Source organism: Hyperolius riggenbachi, chromosome 8 (assembly GCF_040937935.1).
Source record: "Hyperolius riggenbachi isolate aHypRig1 chromosome 8, aHypRig1.pri, whole genome shotgun sequence".
NCBI classification, from domain to species: domain Eukaryota; kingdom Metazoa; phylum Chordata; class Amphibia; order Anura; family Hyperoliidae; genus Hyperolius; species Hyperolius riggenbachi.
The window spans coordinates 216,919,897-216,942,944 of record NC_090653.1 but is presented as its reverse complement, the minus strand read 5'-3'; the positions used below and the strand labels follow the sequence as shown (position 1 = coordinate 216,942,944).

The 23,048-nt window shown below is 41.0% G+C and overlaps 1 protein-coding gene across 4 annotated transcripts in view; it reads left to right on the top strand.

Moving 5' to 3' along the window:
- The window catches only part of RABGAP1 (RAB GTPase activating protein 1), a 281,195-nt gene extending 258,350 nt beyond the window's left edge, over positions 1–22,845 (top strand). For all 4 annotated transcript variants that reach the window (XM_068248160.1, XM_068248159.1, XM_068248157.1 and 1 more), the window contains 6 exons: positions 2,872–2,982; positions 3,979–4,083; positions 4,401–4,484; positions 9,377–9,448; positions 13,589–13,789; positions 19,399–22,845. In XM_068248160.1, coding sequence (XP_068104261.1) covers positions 2,872–2,982; positions 3,979–4,083; positions 4,401–4,484; positions 9,377–9,448; positions 13,589–13,789; positions 19,399–19,521 — 696 coding nt within the window. In that variant the 3' untranslated portion in view covers positions 19,522–22,845. The remainder of the gene's footprint in view (positions 1–2,871; positions 2,983–3,978; positions 4,084–4,400; positions 4,485–9,376; positions 9,449–13,588; positions 13,790–19,398) is intronic.
- The last annotated feature ends 203 nt before the right edge of the window (positions 22,846–23,048 follow it).

Genomic DNA, 23,048 nt, shown 5'->3' with positions numbered 1-23,048 from the left:
CATTCCCCCACGGTGTCACCTACAGGATTAGTGGGCAGCTCATATTAAAGGTCTGTAGCCACATTAACCTCCTTGGCGGTAACCCCGTGTAACCTTGGCGGTAACCCCGTGTGTGACACGGGGTAAGCCGCCGGAGGGTGCCGCTCAGGCCCTGCTGGGCCGATTTACATAATTTTTTTTTTTTTTTTTTGCTGGACGCAGCTAGCACTTTGCTAGCTGCGCCAGCACACCGATCGCCGCCGCCCCGCGCCCGATCGCCGCTATCCGTTGCTGCGCGCGCCCCCCCCCCCCCCCAGACCCCGTGCGCTGCCTGGCCAATCAGTGCCAGGCAGCGCCGAGGGGTGGATCGGGACTCCCAATGACGTCACGACGTTGCTGATGTCGGTGATGTCATCCCGCCCCGTCGCCATGGCGACGGTGGAAGCCCTCCAGGAAATCCCGTTCTTTGAACGGGATTTCCTGATCGAAGCGGGCGGGGGGATGCCGCTGAGCAGCGGCTATCATGTAGCGAGCCCTTGGCTCGCTACATGATTTAAAAAAAAAAAAAAACTGCTGTGCTGCCTCCTGGCGGAATGTTTCATACCGCCAGGAGGGTTAAAGAGACTGTTACATTTTCAGCCTTATTTCTTCTATCCTATAAGTTCCTATACCTGTTCTAATGTGGTCTGGATTACTGCAGCCTTTTGTAGTTGCACTGTCTCTGTAATATATCTAATCTTCTTTTCTTTGTCAAGCTTTGTCGACCCAGGGAGGAATGCACTGCCTCTGCTGTGATAGGGAGAAGTTATGCACACCCCCTCCAGGCACTCTGTGTGTGCTTTGTTTATCCCTCACAGACAGGTCTCTGCTCTCTGTTTCAGCTTAATTGAGGGGGGAGGGAGCTGCCCATGCTGAGAAACTGTGAGAATCCCTGGCTGGAGTGCAGATACAGATAATTCACTATGTAATAAAAACTTGTAGTATACTGTAACATGATATATATATATATATATATATATATATATATATATATATATATATATATATATATATATAGACACAAACATGTTTTCTGTTTGTAAACACTGCCTAAAACTGGCGATTAAAAGCCAGGATTGGGGCGGGGAGCGGCTGAAACAGCAAAGAGGGACCCAGGAGATCGTCTCGATTGGAATGTTTTTTATTGTACAAATCGGACAGTACAGATTCTCTTTAAGAATTTCGTAAACTGACACGGGACATGAGACGTGTATGTACAGTCTTAAGCCTTCATATGACCGGCCAGTTTGAATTTTTACTTTTGCTCACTACTAAGGTTAGGAATTCTGGTATGTAAATTACACTTTCTCTTCAGCATGACCTTAGTCGCCTTGTAGAGTACAGCCTTGTACACACATCCGAGGTATGTTGCATCACAGGGATCGGTACTCTGGTACTCAATCTCTCGGGGCAAGCTTGCAGGGCCGACTCTGTAAAGATGACAAAGAAGAATTCACCACGCAGCTGAAACAATAAAAATCTTATGTTTTTAACACATAATAAGACCGTGGGATTCCAAGAAAATCCTGTTTATTAGTGCCGGTGTTACTGTAGTTACAATAGTTTATTTTCACTTCAAATTTGCATTAAAAATACAAGTAAACATCTTATTGTGAACAAGTACCTCCACTTCTTCTGGTGTGTAGGCAATATGTTGCAGTAGACACACAGTGAGTATGGATAACTGCCCTCAAAGCAGGGGTCCCCAACCTCTGGGCCGCAGGCTGTTCTGAGCTGGACCGTGCCATCTGTCATAACAGTGCAGAGAGGAGTGTCAGGTGAAGTTTGCAGGAAAAGAAGAGCCGTCTGCAGCCATTGTTACTGCTGCCACCTAGTGTCTGTTTTTTGTAATGCAGCATGCTTTCTGTCTGTATGGACACTAGGTGGCAGCAGTGAGGATGACTGGGACGCTCTGGTCAGTTGCCAGCCACAGAGTTCAGTCTGCGCCAGGTGAACAGCTGATGCTGGAAGCTAGTGTGGGAAGAAGAATGGAAGGGTAAAAGTGAGTGTGGGGAGAAGGGAAGTGTTTGTGTGTGTATGGAGGAGGAAAGGGTGTGAAGTGGGTGTATGGAGGAGGAAAGGGTGTGAAGTGGGTGTATGGAGGAGGAAAGGGTGTGAAGTGGGTGTATGGAGGAGGAAAGGGTGAAGTGAGTGTGGGGAGTAGGGTAAAGGGGCTGTGGGAGGGAAGGGTGAAAGTGAGGGGAGGCAGATGAGGGGAGGAAATGACTGTGTCAATAGATAAGAAAGCCCAGGCAGTACCCTCACCCCATTCACATCACCTGTCCCACCAAATGTACCTTATGCTGGTGGCTTATGCAGCAGCCCCAGTGCAGTGCAAAGACATTTTTTCCAAAGTGCTGAGGATGATGAAGATAGTGGTTAAGTATGGCTGGTGTTGCCAGGACTTCTGTATGTAATAAGCCGCAGGTAAGTATAAATCCTGAGACCTTTTTTTGTCTGTTTTCCTTTCACAGCCAACCCACATAAGACATGTCCACTTGAGTAGGAATTGAGACCTCACACTGTCCTGTGCTTTCCAAAGGAAGCTAGTGAAAGGAGATTATGAGCGCCTGAATGGACTTCTGTAGTACGAGAAAAAACAACCTCTGAGCTTTTCTTTACAAAGTTAATATGTATTTTATGCTGCAAGTGAACAAGCCATGGAAGTAATGTAAATGTTCAGGCTGACTTCACATGTGGCACTAGTCATTAGGACTGGGATTAATAATTCCACAGCCTGTGCACTGCGTATGATTGGACTTTGTTATATATCTATTCTTAACTGGCCATCCACTTCATGCCTTCAGATGACAGCAAAAAATGGCAGATGGGTTTTCTTTTGTCTTTTTCTAGCGTGAAAACAGGCGGCTTCAGGAAGCAAACATGAGACTGGAGCAAGAAAATGACGACTTGGCCCATGAGTTAGTTACCAGCAAGATTGCCCTCCGCAAGGACCTGGATAATGTAAGGCTATACACTTTCATCTTGATTGCCTGTCTCTGTGTGACTCTAATAACATAAATAAAACAAAGCTGCAAGACTGTCTTTTTACTCCCTTGTGTATAGTTAATGGTCAGTTCTGTTTCCTTTACAATTGGTGGAAAAAAATAAATCTGCAAAACCAGTACTGTCTTAAGAGACACAGACTAACCAGCAAGCTCATGGTGACCCAGAACTCATTGGAGTGTGTAAGGGACTACAATGGTCCTAAAACCCCTTACTAAGATGTTAAGAAAAACAAAAGTTTGCTCTCCTAAAACAGAAAGAATTTGCGATAATTCAGGTTGGAGTGAGCTTGAGATGTCTCCCAGAACAACACTGCTGAATATATGCAAATTAACCATTGTACCCTTAGAAGCTAAACACACCTCCAGAACCGCTGGAATGCAATGATGTGTCAGCTTGTTAATTTGTACAGAGCCATAATAATCCAACATGCATACAGACTGTTTCGGATTGTTTGATCCTAATCAGTGCATGGCATGGATTAATTTAGCTCTATGGAGTAGGGCTTGTGAATCCGAGAGGCACAGACTAACCAGCAAGCTCATGGTGACCCAGAACTCATTGGAGTGTGTAAGTGTCTTAAGAGACCAAACCTCTCCACTTCAGATACTGCTAAATGAAAGGTGCCCATTAATGGTACATTCTCCCGAACGATCAAACATACAATCGATGAGATTGGGTACCGTTAATAGTACCGAAAAATCATTCTATTGATCGTTTGTCATTTCGAATTTCCTACAAATATTTTGGTCTGATTGGAATTTTTATAATTTTTCTCTTCATTGGTGGGCCTAAACGAGTGTTTACAATCAATTGGATGGTCAATTGCTTGGGATATTGGATCATGAATGGGCACCTTAAGGCTACTTTCACACCAAGCGTTTTAGCTAAGAAGGATGTAACTTTGAATTCCTACATTCATCACCTGGTTGACTCTGGCCAATATTTTTCCAGGCTGAAGAAAAGTCAGATGCTCTCAATAAGGAGCTGCTGTTAACCAAACAAAAACTAATTGATGCAGAGGAGGAGAAGCGGCGTCTAGAAGAAGAATCCACACAGGTTGGTGTTCTGGTTAAATACACACCAGTTATGCAACTTGGGAACACTAGCATAGATAGATAGATAGATATATATATATATATATATATATATATATATATATATATATATATATATATATATAGATCTATATTAGTATAGTATGTTTTATTTTACTCTTTTTCATTACTTTTCAGAAATGCTACATTGTACTGGACGGAAAATGATATGTATAATATGGCGTGCATTATGCATATGTAGAAATGTAATACCACTTTAGTGTGGAACAGGAAGTCATTGAGCTGTTTTTAATACAAATATTTTCAACTATTCTATAGCTAAAGGAAATGTGTCGCAGAGAACTGGACAAGGCTGAGTCTGAAATAAAGAAAAACAGTTCAATCATTGGGGATTACAAACAGGTACTGTAGCTAAAGTCATTTATCTCTGATACCTTGATAGTAAATTATTTGTCATTTTATTTAAATGTAAGACGTTTTATATCAGGATAATGCCATTTATTGGCTAACTTAAAAAAAAAAATGAGTAAGCTTTCAGCTGTTCCATCTTCATCAGACTTGAATCCTGCATGCATACAGTATCCTAGTCTGATGAAGGCAGAATAGCTGAGAGCTTACTCTTACTTTTTTTTTTTTTTTTTTACGTTAGCCAATAAATGGTATCCTGATTCAAAACTACTTGATTTTACTCAGGGCTGTGGAGTTGGAGTCGAGGAGTCGAAGTCGGAGCAATTTTGGGTACCTGGAGTCTGTGGTTTCAATTAACTGAGGAGTCAGACGATTTTTGAACCAAATCCATAGCCTTTGTAAAAATTAGACTAAGGAGTCGGAGTCTGAGCAATTTTGAGTACCTGGAGTCGGAGGTTTAATAATTGGAGGATTCAGAGTCAGATAATTTTTGTACAGCCCTGCTTTTACTGATTGCTAATGCTAGGTACACACCATACAATTTTCTGTTAGATTCTTCTGTTAGATTTACCTACAACATGGAAAAAGGCTATCTGGCAGGTAAATCTAAGATAAAATCTAACAGAAAATTGTATGGTGTGTACCTAGCATAACACGGTACAAAAATCTACAATGTAAAATGTAATAATTTAGAGATGCAGTGCAGTTATTTTAAAGAAAAAAAGTCACTGGCAATATCCTAATTTACAGTGTACTATATACTTACAGTAAAGCATTCTTAGGCAGAATTGTTTTCTCTAAATGGAAACCGATGGATTTTTTTTTTTTTTATTATTTTTTTGTGATGATTAAATAATTTAATGCGAGCGTAATATTCCATTTCTTGTAATTGGAGCTGAAGGTAGATGACCTCAGCAGACGTATTGTCAAAGCTAATATATTGAGCAGGCAAACAATGACTGTAGAATCTCAGAACAGGAATGTGATGAATAGCCTTAAGGCCTGCATGCGGCACACTACATGCGATTCCACATTTTTATACGATCTGATTTTTGATTCATTTTAAAAATAAAAGTACTGCATGCTGCTTGGTTTTTGAATCGGAATAAAAAATTGGATCGTATAAAAAAATCGCAAGAAGCCTCAAATCGATAAAGCGGTAATAATCAAGCTAGCTGATATAAAAAGTCCTGTCGTCTTTATATATGCAGTATTCCACTAATGTGAGTACACCTCTCACATTTCTGTAAATATTTTGTTATAGCTTTTTATGGGACAACACTGAAGATATGAGACTTTGCTACAATGTTGAGTTGTCAGTGTATACACATCCCACGCAGAACACCTACACAATTATGACACAAAGGCAAACAAGGAAACACTATTATATTACATGTGGCACTACACACAAAGTTTTAACAATAACTGCTACTTTAATATTCTAAAATTTAATAGAGGAAGTAATAAAGCATTGTGCGTTTTGATGCTTTTTTAAAGGAGTACTGTAGGGGGCTGGGGGGGCGGAGGAGAGAGTTGTAATGGTCCCCCGCAGATGTCCTGTGCCCGCGCAGCCACTCACCGATGCTCCGGGCCCCGCCTCCGTATCACTTGTGACTTTAAAGTTGGAAAACCACTGCGCCTGTGTGGCCGTGTCCTCGCTCCTGCTGACATCACCAGGAGAGTACTGCGCAGGCACAGACTGTACTGGGCCTGCACATTATACTCCTGGTGATGTCAGCGGGAGTGAGGGCGCGGCCACACAGGTGCAGCGATTTTCCAGCTTTAAAGTCTGAAATCCCAGAAGTGAACCGGCAGCGGGGACCGGAGCATCGGTGAGTGGCTGCGCGGGCACAGGGTGTCTGCAGGGGACCATTAGAAGCTCTGGGTAAGCTCAACTCTTTTTCCCCCAACCCCCCCCCCCCCCCCCCCTACAGTACTCCTTTAAGTTCTAGTAAAACTATTACATATTATAAGCATGTATTAATTTTTACGGTTTTGCAAAAATGTGTAATTTTTACACCCTTTTCAATTTATGTTCCTTATACAGTAACTTATTATTATTTTTTGTTTAGTGGTTATATTTAAGATTGGGCTGCATTTAGAAATACTAATAATGATTTGATTGTATGTTAAGGAGTGGATCTGTAGGTGTCTCAGGAAATATAAAGTTACTGATCCTATCTTTTATTTCTGTGGATTCTCTAATTTCAAAATATCGCTGGGCTAGTTGGCGTCACAGTTGTGAGCAGATCCTTTTGATTTTAAATGTCGATTTGGTTAGCCCAATTCCAAGTTGTGTATAATTTGCTTTTGAGCCAGACCTTTGAGTATCTCAGTGATCAGCTCTATTCTACATAAGCTGGTCCGCTAAAAAATTCTGTCAAAGATGCAACTTTTCAGCATCACTGAATCAGCTGCAAAATGTCTGTGCTGCATTTAGTAAGTGAAGTATAAAAAGAGACAGTCCTCCTCCTTCTGCTGTGTCACATGTCTAAGCATTACATCTCAAGTACAGAATTGCATCTTACAAAAAGAATGGTGCTGAGGACAGACATACCTTTATTGTTTATGTGCAGTGTATTGCTGGTACCGGAGAGATCAATATTACTTGAACTCACAGAGCTGTCCAGTGAAAGCTGTGACATTTATTTTTCTCGGCATAACTAGCCTATCTTCTTTTAAACACTGGACATAAGTTATGTTCCCCTTATGGATCAGAGCAATTTTTACATTGCAGCGCTCCTCTCATTCAATCTCCAATAACTTTATCACTACTTATCACTCCTATATGATCTATATCTTGAATTAATGATAAAAATGATTAAGAACTCATAAATGCTGCCAGGGTACGTAAACTTATTAGCACAACTGTGTTCATTTACTTTGTATGCTTATTATAAACAATCTACATTACTTATTGCAGCAATGTTTTGTTTAGTTTGTTTTTACTTATTAGTTTTTTTTCTTCCCCAAAAAGTATGAAGGGGACAGAGTTGTTTTTTTTTGTAGTGTCCATCAACGTTAATCAAAAGTAGAATGGCAATACATTACTGCTTTATAAATACGCTTCAACCTGCTGTAAATGGTTCAATTTGGAAACGACAGATTTAAACATTATTATGTGTACGACTTTGCTGAATGTTAGGCTACGTTCTTTATTTTAACCACTTCAGCCCCAAGCAATTTTCACAGATCAGCACTGCTGCTATTCATTCACCAATAACTGTATTACTACTTATCACACCTAAATTATCTATACATTGTTGTTGTTTTTTTCAGGACAAAATAGGCTTTTAATGGGTAATATTTTCGTTACCTAAAGAAAAGAAAATTGCCTTATTTGCTATGCATTTTAAAGGGAAAATAAAGGAAAAATGGAAAAAACACAATTTCTTCATTTACATCCATTATAGCTTTACAATATAACAGTGCTAACTACAAGTTAAACCCACAAATTGTATTTGTTTATCCATCCTGGTTATTACAACCTTTAGATTATGTTCCTAGTACAATGTATGGTGACAATATTGCATTTGGAAATAAAGGTGTCTTTTTTGTGTTTTGTATTTTATTTTTTTTTGCATTATTATTGTACACTATCGATGATTACAAGATCTTATTTGCAAACATAATAGTAATATACACTTATGGCATACATATTTAAAAAGCCAAGTTTTCAAGGTAACAATATGTTTTTGTTTTGTTTTTTTCCTTTTATACTCACTTTTTTTCATTTTACAAGTCTTTTATTTTAGTACAGAATTTGTGAAAATGCAATTGTTTTTGATTCAGTTTGTCACTAAAAGCAATACACAAGGCATAGGCTCAACCCTAAAACACTCTAAAATCTATTCTGCTACTTATTACAGTTAAGATGACCACATGTTTCGTGCAGATTTGCTAGAACATTCCCAAGTGTGATCATAATTTTGAAAATTACTTTTTATGTTGGATTGAAGTTGCCCATTTTATTTTATTTTTATTTTATTTCAAAACATGTTACAGATAAAATCTCCCAGGGGAAGGAAATGTATACATTTTAAAACATCAAGTGTAATTTCCAAAATATCAAAAACTGACAAAGAAAACAGGCACCTCTTCCCTCCCCCCATTATCACTATCTCTGACATCTTTAGTACCTGCATCCAGGTATATAGATAGGTACCATATTGACCCAGTGACATACTATGCATTTCCCCCAATCTTACGTTTACCAAATTTTCCTTGAAGATGTTTCACAGCGTACCACTCCGTATATTGAAAAGGGGTTGCAATACGCTTTATTTCTTCAGTTGTAAAAGTACAAATTATGAATTTCTCCCATGTCTGGAAGAGTACCTACCTATGTTTTATGTGGTGTGGGCCCAAGCTTTAAAACACACCGAAATGAATTCTACAACTTGTCACACTTTGTTAAAATGATACCACATGTGCTTCATTTAGTAACCTTCTGGTGGTGCACCCTCCACAACCACACTGGACGTATATACGTCCACTTTGCATTAAGTGGTTAAATGACAACTGAAGCAAGAGCAATATGGAAGCTGCCATATTTATTTCCTTTTAAGCAATACCAGTTGCCTGTCAGCACTGCTAATCCCCTGTCTCAAAAAATTCTAGCCATAGACCCTGGACAAGCATGCAGCAGATCAGGCGTTTCTGACATAATTGTCAGATCTGACAAGATTAGCTGCATGCTTGCTTCCAGTGTTATTCAGGCACTAATAGAGCCAAATAGACCAGCAGGGCAGCCAGGCAACTAGTATTGTTTAAAAGGAAATACATATGGCACCCTCCATATTCTTCTCACTTCAGTTGTCCTTTAAAGCCATAAACAAACAGTACATTTTATCTGCATTACTAACCAAAACTGTGTTCATTTGTAGATATGTTCCCAGCTGAGCGAAAGGCTAGAAAAACAGCAGACATCGAACAAAGCTGAAATTGAAAAAATCCGGGTAAGTTCACAGCCAATGGGAGCCACAGGACTTGAATGTGACCTTCAAATGTTTACAGTGGCGATCTGAACATGTTGAAGGTGGATTCTGGGGACAGTGCAGTATTGCTAGACTTGCTGTTTTACTTGTCTTTGACAAATGTATTCTTAGGAGAATCATTCGCTACATGAATATGAAATTACATTATCCACAGAGCTTTTCTCTTCTGAGCATGTTATATCATAGTCTTGATAGGTAAAGTTTTTTTTTTTGTTTTTTTTTTGTAAATGAAAATAATTAGAGAATGCTTACAAAAATCCCTGCAATGTTGTCATTATCAGAAATATGCTTCCTGTCCTATATTAAGGCATTACAAGAGAGTTTAGTTTTTATTGTTGCAAGTTTACTTAGGACAAATAAATAATTGTATCTCTCAAGATACCCCCCCCATGTTACAATTCTGATCACAGCTTTAAAGTAGAGCTTCATGTCTGCCCTGTCAGATAGGACAACTGTTGGCAATTCCAATGCCTGGCACGTTGCTGACAAAACAAACTATTTCCTAGCTTCTGATTGTACATTGCAGTGTTCAAAATCAGAACAGCATAGCTGTGAATAATAATGGGGCTGAATTACACAATATTGGTGGACACTCAGGAGCTGTGACGCAGCATCTGTTATTCACACAGGGTCAGGCACCGGGTAGTGACTGTCAAACCTCAGATTACTTTCAACTCTGACATTCTAAACTTTACTCAGTTAAAATGAAGGTAGCTTGCTGGTGACCCTTTACATTTACTTGTTCAAATCCAGTGGTCTTATTCTCTTTAAATCTTCACTTTCTTTATACCAAACCATGTCTCCAGGAGGGCTCAAAAGCAGGTCCCTACCTGGGGAGGAGTGCAGGAGGGAGTGCAGCTTATTCAGAGAGTGCATTGGAGCAACAGGTAAGTAAATCACCACCCAGCAATGTGAGAGATACAAGTGATCTGTCTCGCTCTTCTGTGTCTTGGTTTTCATGGCTACAGGACATCAGTCTTCATGTGACCCACTGCCACTGACGGCTTATGTGATGACTGATGCCGCTGCAGCTGTTGGAGTCCAGGATGCTGAAGAGAAAGAGCTATCCCATTTATCTCCCCCGTTACTGGATGGTGAGTCACTTACTGCTCACTCCACTGCTCTCTGTATTATGGGGACTCTGGCTACCTGATACCTGGAGTCATATCTGGCTTCCTATACTGGGATGGAATCCCCCCTCAGAGGGGTAATAGTATTTTATGCCAACTGGAATTTCAGCAGCAGCAGCAATGCGAGCCGTTATCCTCTGGGAGACTGCATCTAGTTACCTATATGGGGAGATGCATCTGTCTACCTATACTGGGGAGGCTGCTTATTATTACCTAATACCCGGGGGCTTTTATGTCTAGCAATGTGGGGGGAGAGGGGTACATTATAGCTACCTAATACTCAACTCATGGATGTCTGGATTTGGAGTCGCACTCAAAATTTAAGTGAAAAAAAAAAAAACACTGCAGGCTTATCCAACTTTGGTGTAATGTCCTTAAAGGACAACTAAAGTGAGAGGTATATGGAGGCTGCCATATGTATTTCCTTTTAAGCAATACCAGTTTCCTGGCTGTCCTGCTGATCATCTGCCTCTTTTAGCCATAGACCCTGAACAAGCATGCAGCAGATCAGGTGTTTCTGACATTATTGTCCGATCTGATAACTTAGCTGCATGCTTGTTCCTGGTGTGATTCAGACACTGCTACAGCCAAATAGTTCAGCAGGTCTGCCAGGCAACTGGTATTGGTTAAAAGGAAATAAATATGGCTGCCCCCATATACCTCTTACTTCAGTTGTCCTTTAAAACAAGACAAAATGAGGCTTAACAGTGTGTGTGGCATCCACATGCCTGTATGACCTCCCTACAATGCCTGGACATGCTCCTGATGAGGTAGCGGATGGTCCCCTGAAGGATCTCCTCCCAGACCTGGAATAAAGCATCCACCAACTCCTGGACAGTCTATGGTGCAATGTAGCATTGGTGGATGGAGCATGACATGGTGTCCCAGATGTGCTCAATTGGATTCAGGTCTGGGAAGCAGGTGCGCCAGTCTTTAGCATCAATGCCTTCGTCTTGCAGGAACTTCTGACTCCAGCTATGTGAGGTCTAGCATTGTCTTGCATTAGGATGACTCAGGGCCAACCGCACCAGCATATGTTCTCACAAGGGGTCTCAGGATCTCATCTGGGTATCTAATGGCAGTCAGGCTACCTCTGGCAAGCACATGGAGGGCTGTGCAGCCCCACAAAGAAATGCCACCCCACACCATTACTGACCTACTGCCAAATTGGTCATGCTGGAGGATCTAGCAGGCAGCAGAACGTTCTCCGTGGCGTTTCCTGACTCTGCCACATGTCAGTGTGAGCCTGCTTTCATCTGTGAAGAGCACAGGGTGCCAGTGGCGAATTTGCCAATTTTGGTGTTCTATGGCAAATGCCAAACCTCTTGCACAGTGTTGGGCAGTAAGCACAACCCCACCTGTGGACGTCGGCCCCTCATACCCCACCTTCATGGAGTCTGTTTCTGACCGTTTTAGCAGACACGTGCACATTTGTGGCCCGCTGGAGGTCATTTTGCAGGGATCTGAGAGTGGTCCTCCAGTTCTTCCTTGCACATAGGCGGAGGTAGTGGTCCTGCTGCTGGGTTGTTTCCCTCCTACGGCCTCATCGATGTCTCCTGATATACTGGCCTGTCTCCTGGTAATACCTCCATTCTCTGGACACTACACTGACAGCAAACCTTCTTGACACAGCTCGCACTGATGTGCCACGTGTGTGGGCTGTAGACTCAGTCTTATGCTACCATTAGAGTCAAAGCAACGCCAGCTTTCAAAAGTGACCAAAACCTCAGCCAGAATGCATAGAAACTGAGAAGTGGTGTGTGGTAACTACTTGCATAACCACTCCTTTATTTGGGGATGTCTTGCTAATTGCATATAATTTCCACCTCTTGTCTATTCCATTTGCACAACAGCATGTGAAATTAATTGTTAATCAGTGTTACTACCTAAAGGATCATACACACCTACCAACTATCTGTCCAACTATCTGCCAAACTTGTCTGTTAAGCCCCATACAACTTTTGTTGTGAAACAACTAAAACAAGTATTTTGCTATTGTTCAAACAGCTGATAAGAAGCCAATTCAACTGTTGGATTGGCTTCTTAGCAGTCTTATCAGCTGTTTGATCAATAGCAAAATACTTGTTTTAGTTGTTTCAACTTGTTTCACAACAAAAGTTGTATGGGGCTTAACAGACACGTTTGGCAGATAGTTGGACAGATAGTTGGTAGGTGTGTATGACCCTTAAAGGGAACCTGAACTGAGTAAAATTATTTAAAATAAACACATGATGTAGCTGCAAATGATTATTACATACTAACCTCACCGTCCGTTCCTCTCAGAGGCTCACCATTTTCTTCTTACAGTTATCCGTTCCAGTTCTGACAATATTTTGTCAGAACTAAAATATACCAGTTGCAGTCAGTTATATATCAGCAGCTGTCAGTTACAACTGAATGTGCAAGGTAATGTCCATGTTTCCCCTATGGCCAAGTTGGTGATATTACAGTTTAACAGTGCGCTGACCAGGAAACTGTTATGGGATAATGGCCATTTTTAAAATGGAGGACGGAGAATTCCATTGATCACAGTGGACAAATGTGTGACGCAGGAGAGGAGAAAGAGATTGAGGCGTAGACTACACGGGAGGTTAGTATGACCTGAGTATGGTTATTTTGACATTTTATTTCAGTTCAGGTTCTCTTTAAGTGAACATTTTTCAAGTGTGATTGACTTGGAGTTCCATTGTGTTGTTTAAGTGTTCCCTTTATTTTTTTGAGATCGATCGATCGATAGATAGATCTATATCTATCTACAGACAGGAAACGGTCTAGGCCATGACCCTTACATCACACTGTGGGAGGGGTGCCACCACAATAATAGCCAGACAGACCCACCTGATGATCTATTTGAGAATTGGTTAAGATTTTTTTTTAGTGGGAAAGGGGATATCGGCTACTGACTGGAATGAAGTTCAGTCCTTGGTTAAAGTTCCTCTTTAACTATTTCCCTCTATCCCTCATTATTTAGCAAAAGGTGGAAGGCTGTGAACGCTGCAGAGAATTCTTTAACACAGAAGGAAAAGTGAAGCTGGTCAGCGCCACCAAGGACAACTCCACTGAGGAAGATGCTGATGAGGAGAAGGAGACCCTGAAGAATCAACTTCGGGAAATGGAACTTGAACTGGCTCAAACCAAACTTCAGCTGGTAGAGGCTGAGTGTAAAATACAGGTCAGCTTTTTTTTTTTTTTTAACTTTCTTTTTATATGACTAGAAATGGATAGTGTGGTGCTCGGGCTTGCATGCACATTTCATGCAAGGTGTATGCAGCTTGGAATAGTGCCAGACAAAATTGGCAGGAAGTGCATATGATTGGCCCAGTTCCAAGCTACATACAAGTTACATTAAATCTGCATGCAAATTAGAATTATTGGAAAGTCACTGACCATCTCTATAGATGACTAAGAAAAATGGGGCTCTTGCTGAAAAATAAAGCTTTGAGGAAAAAAATTGCAAACATTAGATACTTACCTCAGTAAACGATAGACCAGAGGCTTCCCCCGTCCTTCTTCACCCTCAGCGCTGGAACTCTCTCAACATATTTGACAAGAACTGGCATATCCAGAGGCTTCCCTCTACTGCATCATCAAGGAAACCTGTAATGATAAAAAAGTGTTTCACTGACCTGGGGCTTCGGCCAGCCTCCTGCAGCCACCCTGTCCTCGCCGGTCCTCAACGATCCTCCAGTCCCCCGCCGCGGCTCAGTTTCACTTTCACCTACTTACAAGTTGATGGCCACTGTGCCTGCGCGGCCCTCCACGTCCTCGTTCTTACTCCTGCTGCAGAGAGCGTCCTGCGTTTTCTTGTACTGCGCCTGCGCGGCCCTGGCAAAGCACGTCCTCGTTCTTACTCCTGCTGCAGAGAACGTCCTGCATTTTCTTGTACTGCGCGGCCCTAGCCAAGCAAATCCTCGTTCTTACTTCTGCTGCAGAGAGCGTCCTGCATTTTCTTGTACTGTGCCTGCACGGCCCTGGCCAAGCAAATCCTCGTTCTTACCCCTGCTGCAGAAAGCATCCTGCATTTTCTTGTACTGCGACTGCGCGGCCCTGGCCAAGCACGTCCTCGTTCTTACTCCTGCTGCAGAGAGCGTACTGCATTTTCTTGTACTGCGCCTGCGCGGCCCTGGCCAAGCACATCCTCGTTCTTACTCCTTCTGCCAAGAGCATCCTGCATTTTCTTGTACTGCGCGGCCCTGGCCAAGCAAATCCTCGTTCTTACTCCTGCTGCAGAGAGTGTCCTGCATTTTCTTGTACTGCGCCTGCGCGGCCCTGGCCAAGCAAATCCTCGTTCTTACTCCTTCTGCCAAGAGCGTCCTGCATTTTCTTGTACTGCACCTGCGCAGGACGCTTCAGGCGACGGGAACGACTATACGCATGGCCAGGGCCATGCAGGCACAGTGGCCGGCTACTGAAGAAAGTGAAACTCAGTCGAATTGCTGGTTGAATAAAAGTAACTTTAAGTCAAAATATACCAGAGGTATGAATAATCATTGGCAGCACTGTATGTCTATTTCAACTGTCCATTTTCCTAAGCATCTTCCATCTATAAATAGAGACCCCTTCAGGTCCACGTGAATGGTAGGGAATGAGGTACTTCGGCTTCCAGATATCGCTGGCGGCCGAAATTACAGTGTTTTAAAAGTAACTTCAGCTCTGTCTTCAGCCGAGAGATAGAGTGCTAGATCCTCAGTAGAAGCAGCCCCAACCAGCCTTGGCAGAGAACCATCTAGCATGTGTATAAGGCTTTAGCAGAGTGGATTGTATGACCCTATCATAAGTTCACCATATGTATAAATACAAATGTAACATTTTCATTAAAGGTTAGCTTGTTGGATATCATGGTTTGTATGAAGCTATCATGTGAACTGTATTTTACAAGTGAGCTATAGAAATGTTACCCGGTTCAGCACCGCAGTCCGAAAATCTCATGCATCCGAGCAACGTTCACCTTCCATTCATTCGCCTATAACTTTATTGCTACTTATCACAATGAATTGATCTATATCTTGTTTTTTCCGCAACTAATTAGGCTTTCTTTGGGTAGTACATTTGCTAAGAATTATTTTTTTCTAAATCTATTTTAACAGGAAAAAAATTCATTATTTCTCAGTTTTTGGCCATTATAGTTTGAAATTAATATACGCTACCGTAATTAAAATTAATGTATTTTATTTGCCCATCTGTCCTGGTTATTACACCGTTTAAACGATGTCCCTATCACAATTTATGGTGCCGATATTTCATTTAGAAATAAAGGTGCATTTTTTCAATTTGCGTCCATCACTATTTATAAGCTTATCATTTTAAATAATATAACAACATATTCTCTTGACATGCATATTTAAAAAGTTCAGACCCTTGGGTAACTATTTATGTTGTTTTTGTTTTTTTTAATTGTATTTTTTTTTTTTTATAAAAAAAAGTGTATGTGGGTAATTTTTGGTGTGGGAGGGAAACTGCTAATTTTAAATGTAAAATAATCTTTTTTTTAATTAAAAATGTATGTTGGTGCAGTTTACTATTTGTGCGTAAACAAACAGACTGCGCTTGTCAAATGGAAATACAAATCTTTAATGAGGTTGTGAATTATACAACCTAAATATCTGTTCAAGGGACAGTTTCCCATAAAATATCTATAAAATGCATATGAAGACTAAAATGGTTAGGCGCAACACTATAATAATTTTTCAGTTTACTATTTGGCCACAAGATGGCCACAGTGAAAAAAGTCCTGGATGCGAACGATCTCGCATCCAGGAACTAAAATGCTGGGGAGAAGTTTCCTGGGGGCAGAAATACCGCGCTCTCTGGAGAGAAAGCGTCAGTATTTCTGCGGGGAAGTTAGATCGGTGAATCGGAATTATATTCCCATTCACTGATCGGGGGGCTATCGGCGGGCAGCCGGAGCGCGCGCGGGGGTGCACCCGATCGCGCGCACCAGCCGGCGGCAGCAGCAGTGCCTATCTGGACGAGGAAGCTCGTCCAGATAGGCCGAACTGGTTAAAGGTAACTCAAGATGAAAATAAACTGATGATATAAACAGTTGGATCTATCCTCCTACTCCTAAAAAATGACTTTTTCTTTAGATCCTTGAATTTTGTTATCTGTGTATTAGCTACGAAAATAATGTTTAACCATTTCACCACCGCCGGATCGTGTATTTACGGAGCGTAAATACACGATCCGGCGGTGGTGAAATGGTTAAACATTATTTTCGTAGCTAATACACAGATAATAAAATTCAAGGATCTAAAGAAAAAGTCATTTTTAGGAGCAGGAGGATAGATACAACTGTTTATATCATCAGTTTATTTTCATCTTGAGTTACCTTTAAGGGTAACTCATTGCACATTGCTTCACAACCAGTTCCGCCGCTAAGTTGATCAGGGACTGGGAATAGCTTGTTCCCGTCCCGATCGCTGTGCCTGTGATGAATGAAAAGCTGGGATCATGCTGACGCCGGCATTTTATTCAGGTAACAAACAGATACACTAACTGTTTCCGAGTACTGTTTACATACTCTGAAGTTAAGTGCAGTGCCATCTTGTGGCCAAAAAGTAAAATGCACTCAAACATACACACACATACACCCACATACACTTTATATATAGTTATACATACATTTTAACTCATTACATTCCTACCCTATAGTTACCCAAATAAAACACTTATAAAAAAAATTGACAATTTAAAAATAATAATAATAAAAAAAAATTAACTTATAGACTTTTTAATATGTTAATGTCAGGAAGGAATATTACTGTTAATTTTGCAAATAAAGGATTTTAATTAGATATATATAATTAGAAATCACTAGAGATAATCTTACCTCTCTTGAATAATTTAGACCAGTTTATTGAAAAATGGTCTTTTATACGAGCACATAAAATTGACAACACGTTTCGTGGGTGCTTGCCCACCTCCCCAGGTGAGCGAAAAAACAGGTGTCTTGACTGCTATGGCTGTGTAGCAAGCATGAGCACTTATTTTGGTCTATGATAATCATTATGGTATTTTCAATGGAAGTATAGCTCATTCACTAATTAACAGTTATGCAAGTTTTTGTTGTTTATTTGTTGTTGTGGGGGGGGGGGGGGTGGAGGAAGTAAGGGGGTGGGAGGGTTATGGGGGTGAAAAAAGACAAAACAATAAACCAAGAGCCACTGATTATAGCATTGGAGTACAATGGAAAAATGCATGTATTGTGACGTAGCCACAAAATAGTCAAATAACTGGTTGGACATGGCACACCTTCCTAGGTACAGCAGTTGGGTGCATAACCAGGGTGCTAAGCAACAACAATCAAATAGACAAGTCTGAAGTAGGTTAGCACACCGGGTTATAAACTTGAAGGCATGTATTCTATTGCATAAGTCACTGCATACGTCAGGACAAACTTATTAATAACTTGTATTGACCTATGCAATGAAGCAATAAACGACTTCAAGCTTACACCCACAAAATAGGGTTGCCAATTCAAGCAGGTGGAGAGAATAGGCTGTATCTCTGCAGCGCCCCTCCAAAAAAAAAAAAGACTGCTTGTTACCGGGGCTTTTTGTTTTAACTTGTTCATGCAGACACAGAGGTACTTTGATGCTCCCATTCCTTTTTATTTGTAAACACATTTATTTTACTCCTAAAAGTGAACTCTATTGACAGACAGGTGATGGAAAACACAGGTGACTTAAGGGTGAAAACTCAGCTATTCAAGCTGCTATAAACAGACCTATAGCTCTTCACTCTTGCATATTCCATCCTGCCACAAATTGAGCAAAGCATGCTATCTTGAAATGCCCCTGCTTTTTGCTTAGTGCTGACATCGCCATCAGAGATGTAAGCAAAGGAAAAGTAAGAAAAAAACAGAAATCAGCCAGGAATCTGCTGTAGTAAGCATCTCTTTTACTTCAAGATGTAAAAGATGTAACTTGTATTTGAAGCACCATTAAGCCTTAAAGTACCCCTGAAGTGAAAAAAAAAAATGTGTGGATTAAGCCTATGATGGGGTAGATTACCTGCTGCTGACCTTGTTCACTGTGCTTATTGTCTTTGTGGGGTCCCTCCCATCGGGGGCGTAGCAATAGCGGCTGCTATGGGGCCTTGGAGCAGAGCGGGCCCTGGCGGTACTTGATGTATTCACAATTAACTGTGTTCCTCCTCCCCCTCCCTTTGTCTCTGTATCCATGGACTATATGCAGGGTAGATTGCATGAGAATGTACATTGCCAAATCAACTTATATCCATGGGGTAGGGGCGGGCGGCAAAGCTCAAGAGTGCCTGCATCTAATCGTCCCATAAAACTTTTGCTATGGGGCCCCATAATCTCTAGCTCCACTGCCTCCTATTCCCTGACTTTGTAATATTTGACTGGCACATAACTTGAATAAGCTGCAGGAAATGCAGTGACTGCCGGTGAGCATTTCTAATCTTGGTATACGCAAGTTCCAACCTGCCTATGCCCAGCAAAAGGAAGCACTTGTGCATGAAAGAAAGATCTGCATAAGTGCTTTCCTTCGCTGGACCAGAATATCTTGTTCACTGCTGCTGTGGGAAAAGGAGGGTTAATGTGAGGGGCAACGAGCACCACAAAGTCAGCAGCAGGTAATCTAGCCCACTATGGGCCCAATCCACAAAATATTTTATTGCTTCAGAGGCAAGTAAAGATCTAGTGTGAGATGATCTGCTTATGTGTTACAATGTAAAATGCTAATGTATTAAAATGAATGCAAAAAGAGGAGGAGGAATTGTGTGACATATCTGTATTTTGTTTTTTCCTTGTTGCAGGATCTGGAGCACCATCTTGGTCTTGCCCTAAATGAAGTACAGGCAGCAAAGAAGACCTGGTTCAACAGGACCATCAGCTCAATAAAAACAGCTACTGGAGTGCAAGGGAAAGAGACCTCTTAACAGCCCAACTCTTGTAAAATAGTTGTCTTTATTAAAACATGATACCTTCTGTTGCCTTCCTTGGCCGGATACATTGGTTTGCCTGTATGTGAGAGGCCCAGGCGTGCAGCATGGCAAGATGGTAGTAGGTCAATGCTTGCCAGTTACATTATGGTCAAGCATCTCTGGCCCTTGCTAACATATTTGCACATCCCTTGTATAATTGACACTAACTGAAATTGGGAAGGTGAAGGTATGCTATTAGCTGAGTGAGCAGTCTTTTAATCCACCACGATATCCTTGATACCACAGAGTTTCCATATTGTATTTTTTTTTTAAACAGCCATTGACAGGAAACTATTTTTAAATCAAGTGTTGGGGTTCCGTTTGTGTACAAAAAAAAAAGAAACTGAAATTCAAATCTCAGCGCTCTAAATATCAGAGAAAGGACTAGCGATTGTTCTTGGTCAATGATAATCATTATTGTATTTTCAATTGAAGTATAGCTCATTAATTAACAGTTATCCAAGTTTTTGTAGGTTTTTTTTGTTTTGTTTGTTTGTTTTTTTAAGAATATTGCCACATCTACTCCTTATTTTTTTTTTAATCCTTTTTTAAGGTCATATTTTAACACTTATTGCCTAAAGATTCTGAACTGCATTAATGTATTTAATGAACCTATGAACCTTGTTCTACAAACTCTTGTAGTGTTGAATGGTTAAACCCAAGGCCAAGAAACCTTTAACAGGTAGCACTGGATCCTTCTACTACTGATATATGCAGATCGTATGCTTACAGTTTGAGGCCCAGGGTCTTGCCAGTCCTGTACTAAAGCGTAGAAGTTTTGAAAAAGAGAACACAGTTAAGGTACAGACTTCTAACTTCTTCTTGTCGTATATTAGGAATGGTTTTATTTTTTAAGCAAAATGCAGTATAGAAGCTACTAATTTCTAAACACATGGAAAGCATCATGACAAAGAGGCCTTTCTTACCAGCCTCATGTCTTGAGCAGTTGACTGTTACCTCTGTGTCCTGTCATATCAAGTGGTTGTATCATAAAGTCTTACTATACCATTAGTTCTACAGCAGCACATGTCACAAAGCAATTGTCCACACTCTATAGCAGTGTAACAGAGTATACTGCCTCGTCGCAGCTTCCTTTGATCCACAGATTCTGAAGCAGTAATTGAGAAGCACTCAGTTTTCCCTACACAGCCTGCACTGCTTAGAGTTTGCCGATATATTGCCGCACTGAATGGAGCTTTGTGCACTTCCTTCTGTGACTACGTTTAGTTTAGAGTACTTGTTGCTTTATATTATATATCTGTCAAAGTTCTCATGACTCATATCTTCCACTGAAGTACATGGATGAAAAACAGTTTATTTGGACTTTTTGATGAGACAATACAAAGTTGTCCCTACAATGGATCATCTTCAGTAGGCTTACAGTTGACAGATTAACAATGATACAGCTTTCAGCAGCTAAAAAATGGACAGCGAATTAGATAGAACAGATTAGTTGAATGTGATCTCTTGCTTTTCAGCACTGACTCATTGTATGGCCAAGGGCCTATATCCTGGTCCCTGACCCATGTTTATATCCACCACCCATTTCCCTCACTGCCTTTTCAAAGCAGGCAGTGAATCTCTGCTATTGGCTTGATCCATTCTCATGACCCCCGGCTGTCACTGTGGGATAAGGTAGAGTACAAATGCAGCTCCTGACTTTACACCATCATGCCCCAATCTGTGCAACTGCATAGGAGAATTTCATGCTCAGATATGAACCTTACTTTTGCTTGCTGGATGCTTTGGGCAGTTGCTGGATCACCAGACTATCTTTTCAGGAGAATGTCATAAAGTGAGGAGAATATTTTGTCAATCTTTTATTTGCAAGGTAAGTGTGACGTGAGCAGTTTACCTAGGTGCCCTACAGACTTGTATAGCATTATTTTGGTTGCTAAATGTCTGTGCCATACTATCAGTCTGCTGTATTGTAGCAGTCATCACTTTGTATGTGGCCACTGGTATGATACAGGAGGCATTACTTATAACATGAGTGTAATCTGCTTCTTTTGTAACTCAGAGAAAGTGGTCCACAGTGTTTACAGACTGTTGAAGATAAAAGTGGGTTTAAAAAAATGAAATGGTTTTGGACGCAGGAATGGGTCAGGAATAGACCTACCTCACCGGTCCATGTGAGCATGCTAAGTAGCATGCCTTGGGCTTTACACATCAAGGCTCCTTTCACTGGATTTTGCAGATGAAGATGTGAATTTGCCAAGCAAGTAAACTTAAAGAACGTTTTTTGATAACCGGCTGCACTGAAATGCAAGAATCCAAAACAAACTAAAGTGTACAAGAGCCAAAGCTCAGGTACATAATGAGATACTTACCTAAAGAGAGGGAAGCCTCAGGATCTTATTGAGGCTTCCCTCGCTACTTTATTGTCCCCTGTTGTTGAGCGCGGCCTCCGGAAGATTAGCAGCAAGGCATTGTCCCTAATCCTCTTTGTGCAGCGAGACCGCCATGCATGGGCAGTAAACCAGAGCCGCGTGCATGGGTGGGCTCGCGTGGCTACTGCATGGCTATGCTGCACAAAGAGAAGCTGCATTGCTCCGATGTTGAGAGGGGCAGTGCTCATCAACAGAGGCAATTGGACCAACGAGGGAAGCCTCAATAGGATCCTAAGGCTTCCCTCTCTTCAAGTAAGAATCTTATTTTTAATCCGAGCTTTGGGATTGCTTAAGGCTCATGTTCCATTTTCACCATTTGAAAATAAAGATTTAATCATGTACCTTAGCCTTGCTTTCCTAAGAGGTTTCCTAGTTTGCAGCCTCTCCTAGGGCTAGTCTACTGCAGTATGGGATCTGCACTTTAGGTGCTAAACACCACGTGTCATTCCTTTGCATTTGCAATGTTGTGTAGAAATACGATATAGAATGGCAGTTTTGCACCTTGTCCCTTCTTTTCTTTTGTTTTAATTTATACTTGTTTGCGTTTTACTTGCGTCTGTTGCATAAGTGATGAAACATGTATGACGTGTAAGAAGATTACACTAAAGAGGCACTGGTTTGTGTAAATATATATAAAAAGTTTGGTTTATTTTGTATATCTACTTTTTTCTTAGTTTCTGTACTAATGCTAGCTACTGTCAAATGTATATCTTAAAACATAACATGGACTGCTAAAGATTTCCTCCACATAACCGCTACCATTGTCTTCAGTTGTTTTTAAACAAAGCAGATTATTCTGTCCTTTCTTCAAAAGTGTGCAAATAGTGCTGGTGTAGGTGCGGTGTGTATACCCGATGAACTAAAATATATAAAATACCATTAAAACAGACACACTGGTCCTCTGTCTCGTTATTTGGGTGACTGATCACATTATGACCTTGCTTCACCATACTGAGGACATCTAAAGGACAGTAAGGTAGCTGCATACATTTGCATACACAATTTGCAGAATCCTGCATAAACACAGCATTATTTGCATCTCGTTGACCAACCCTACAATTGGAGACCATTTTCTATTTACTCTTGCAGGGC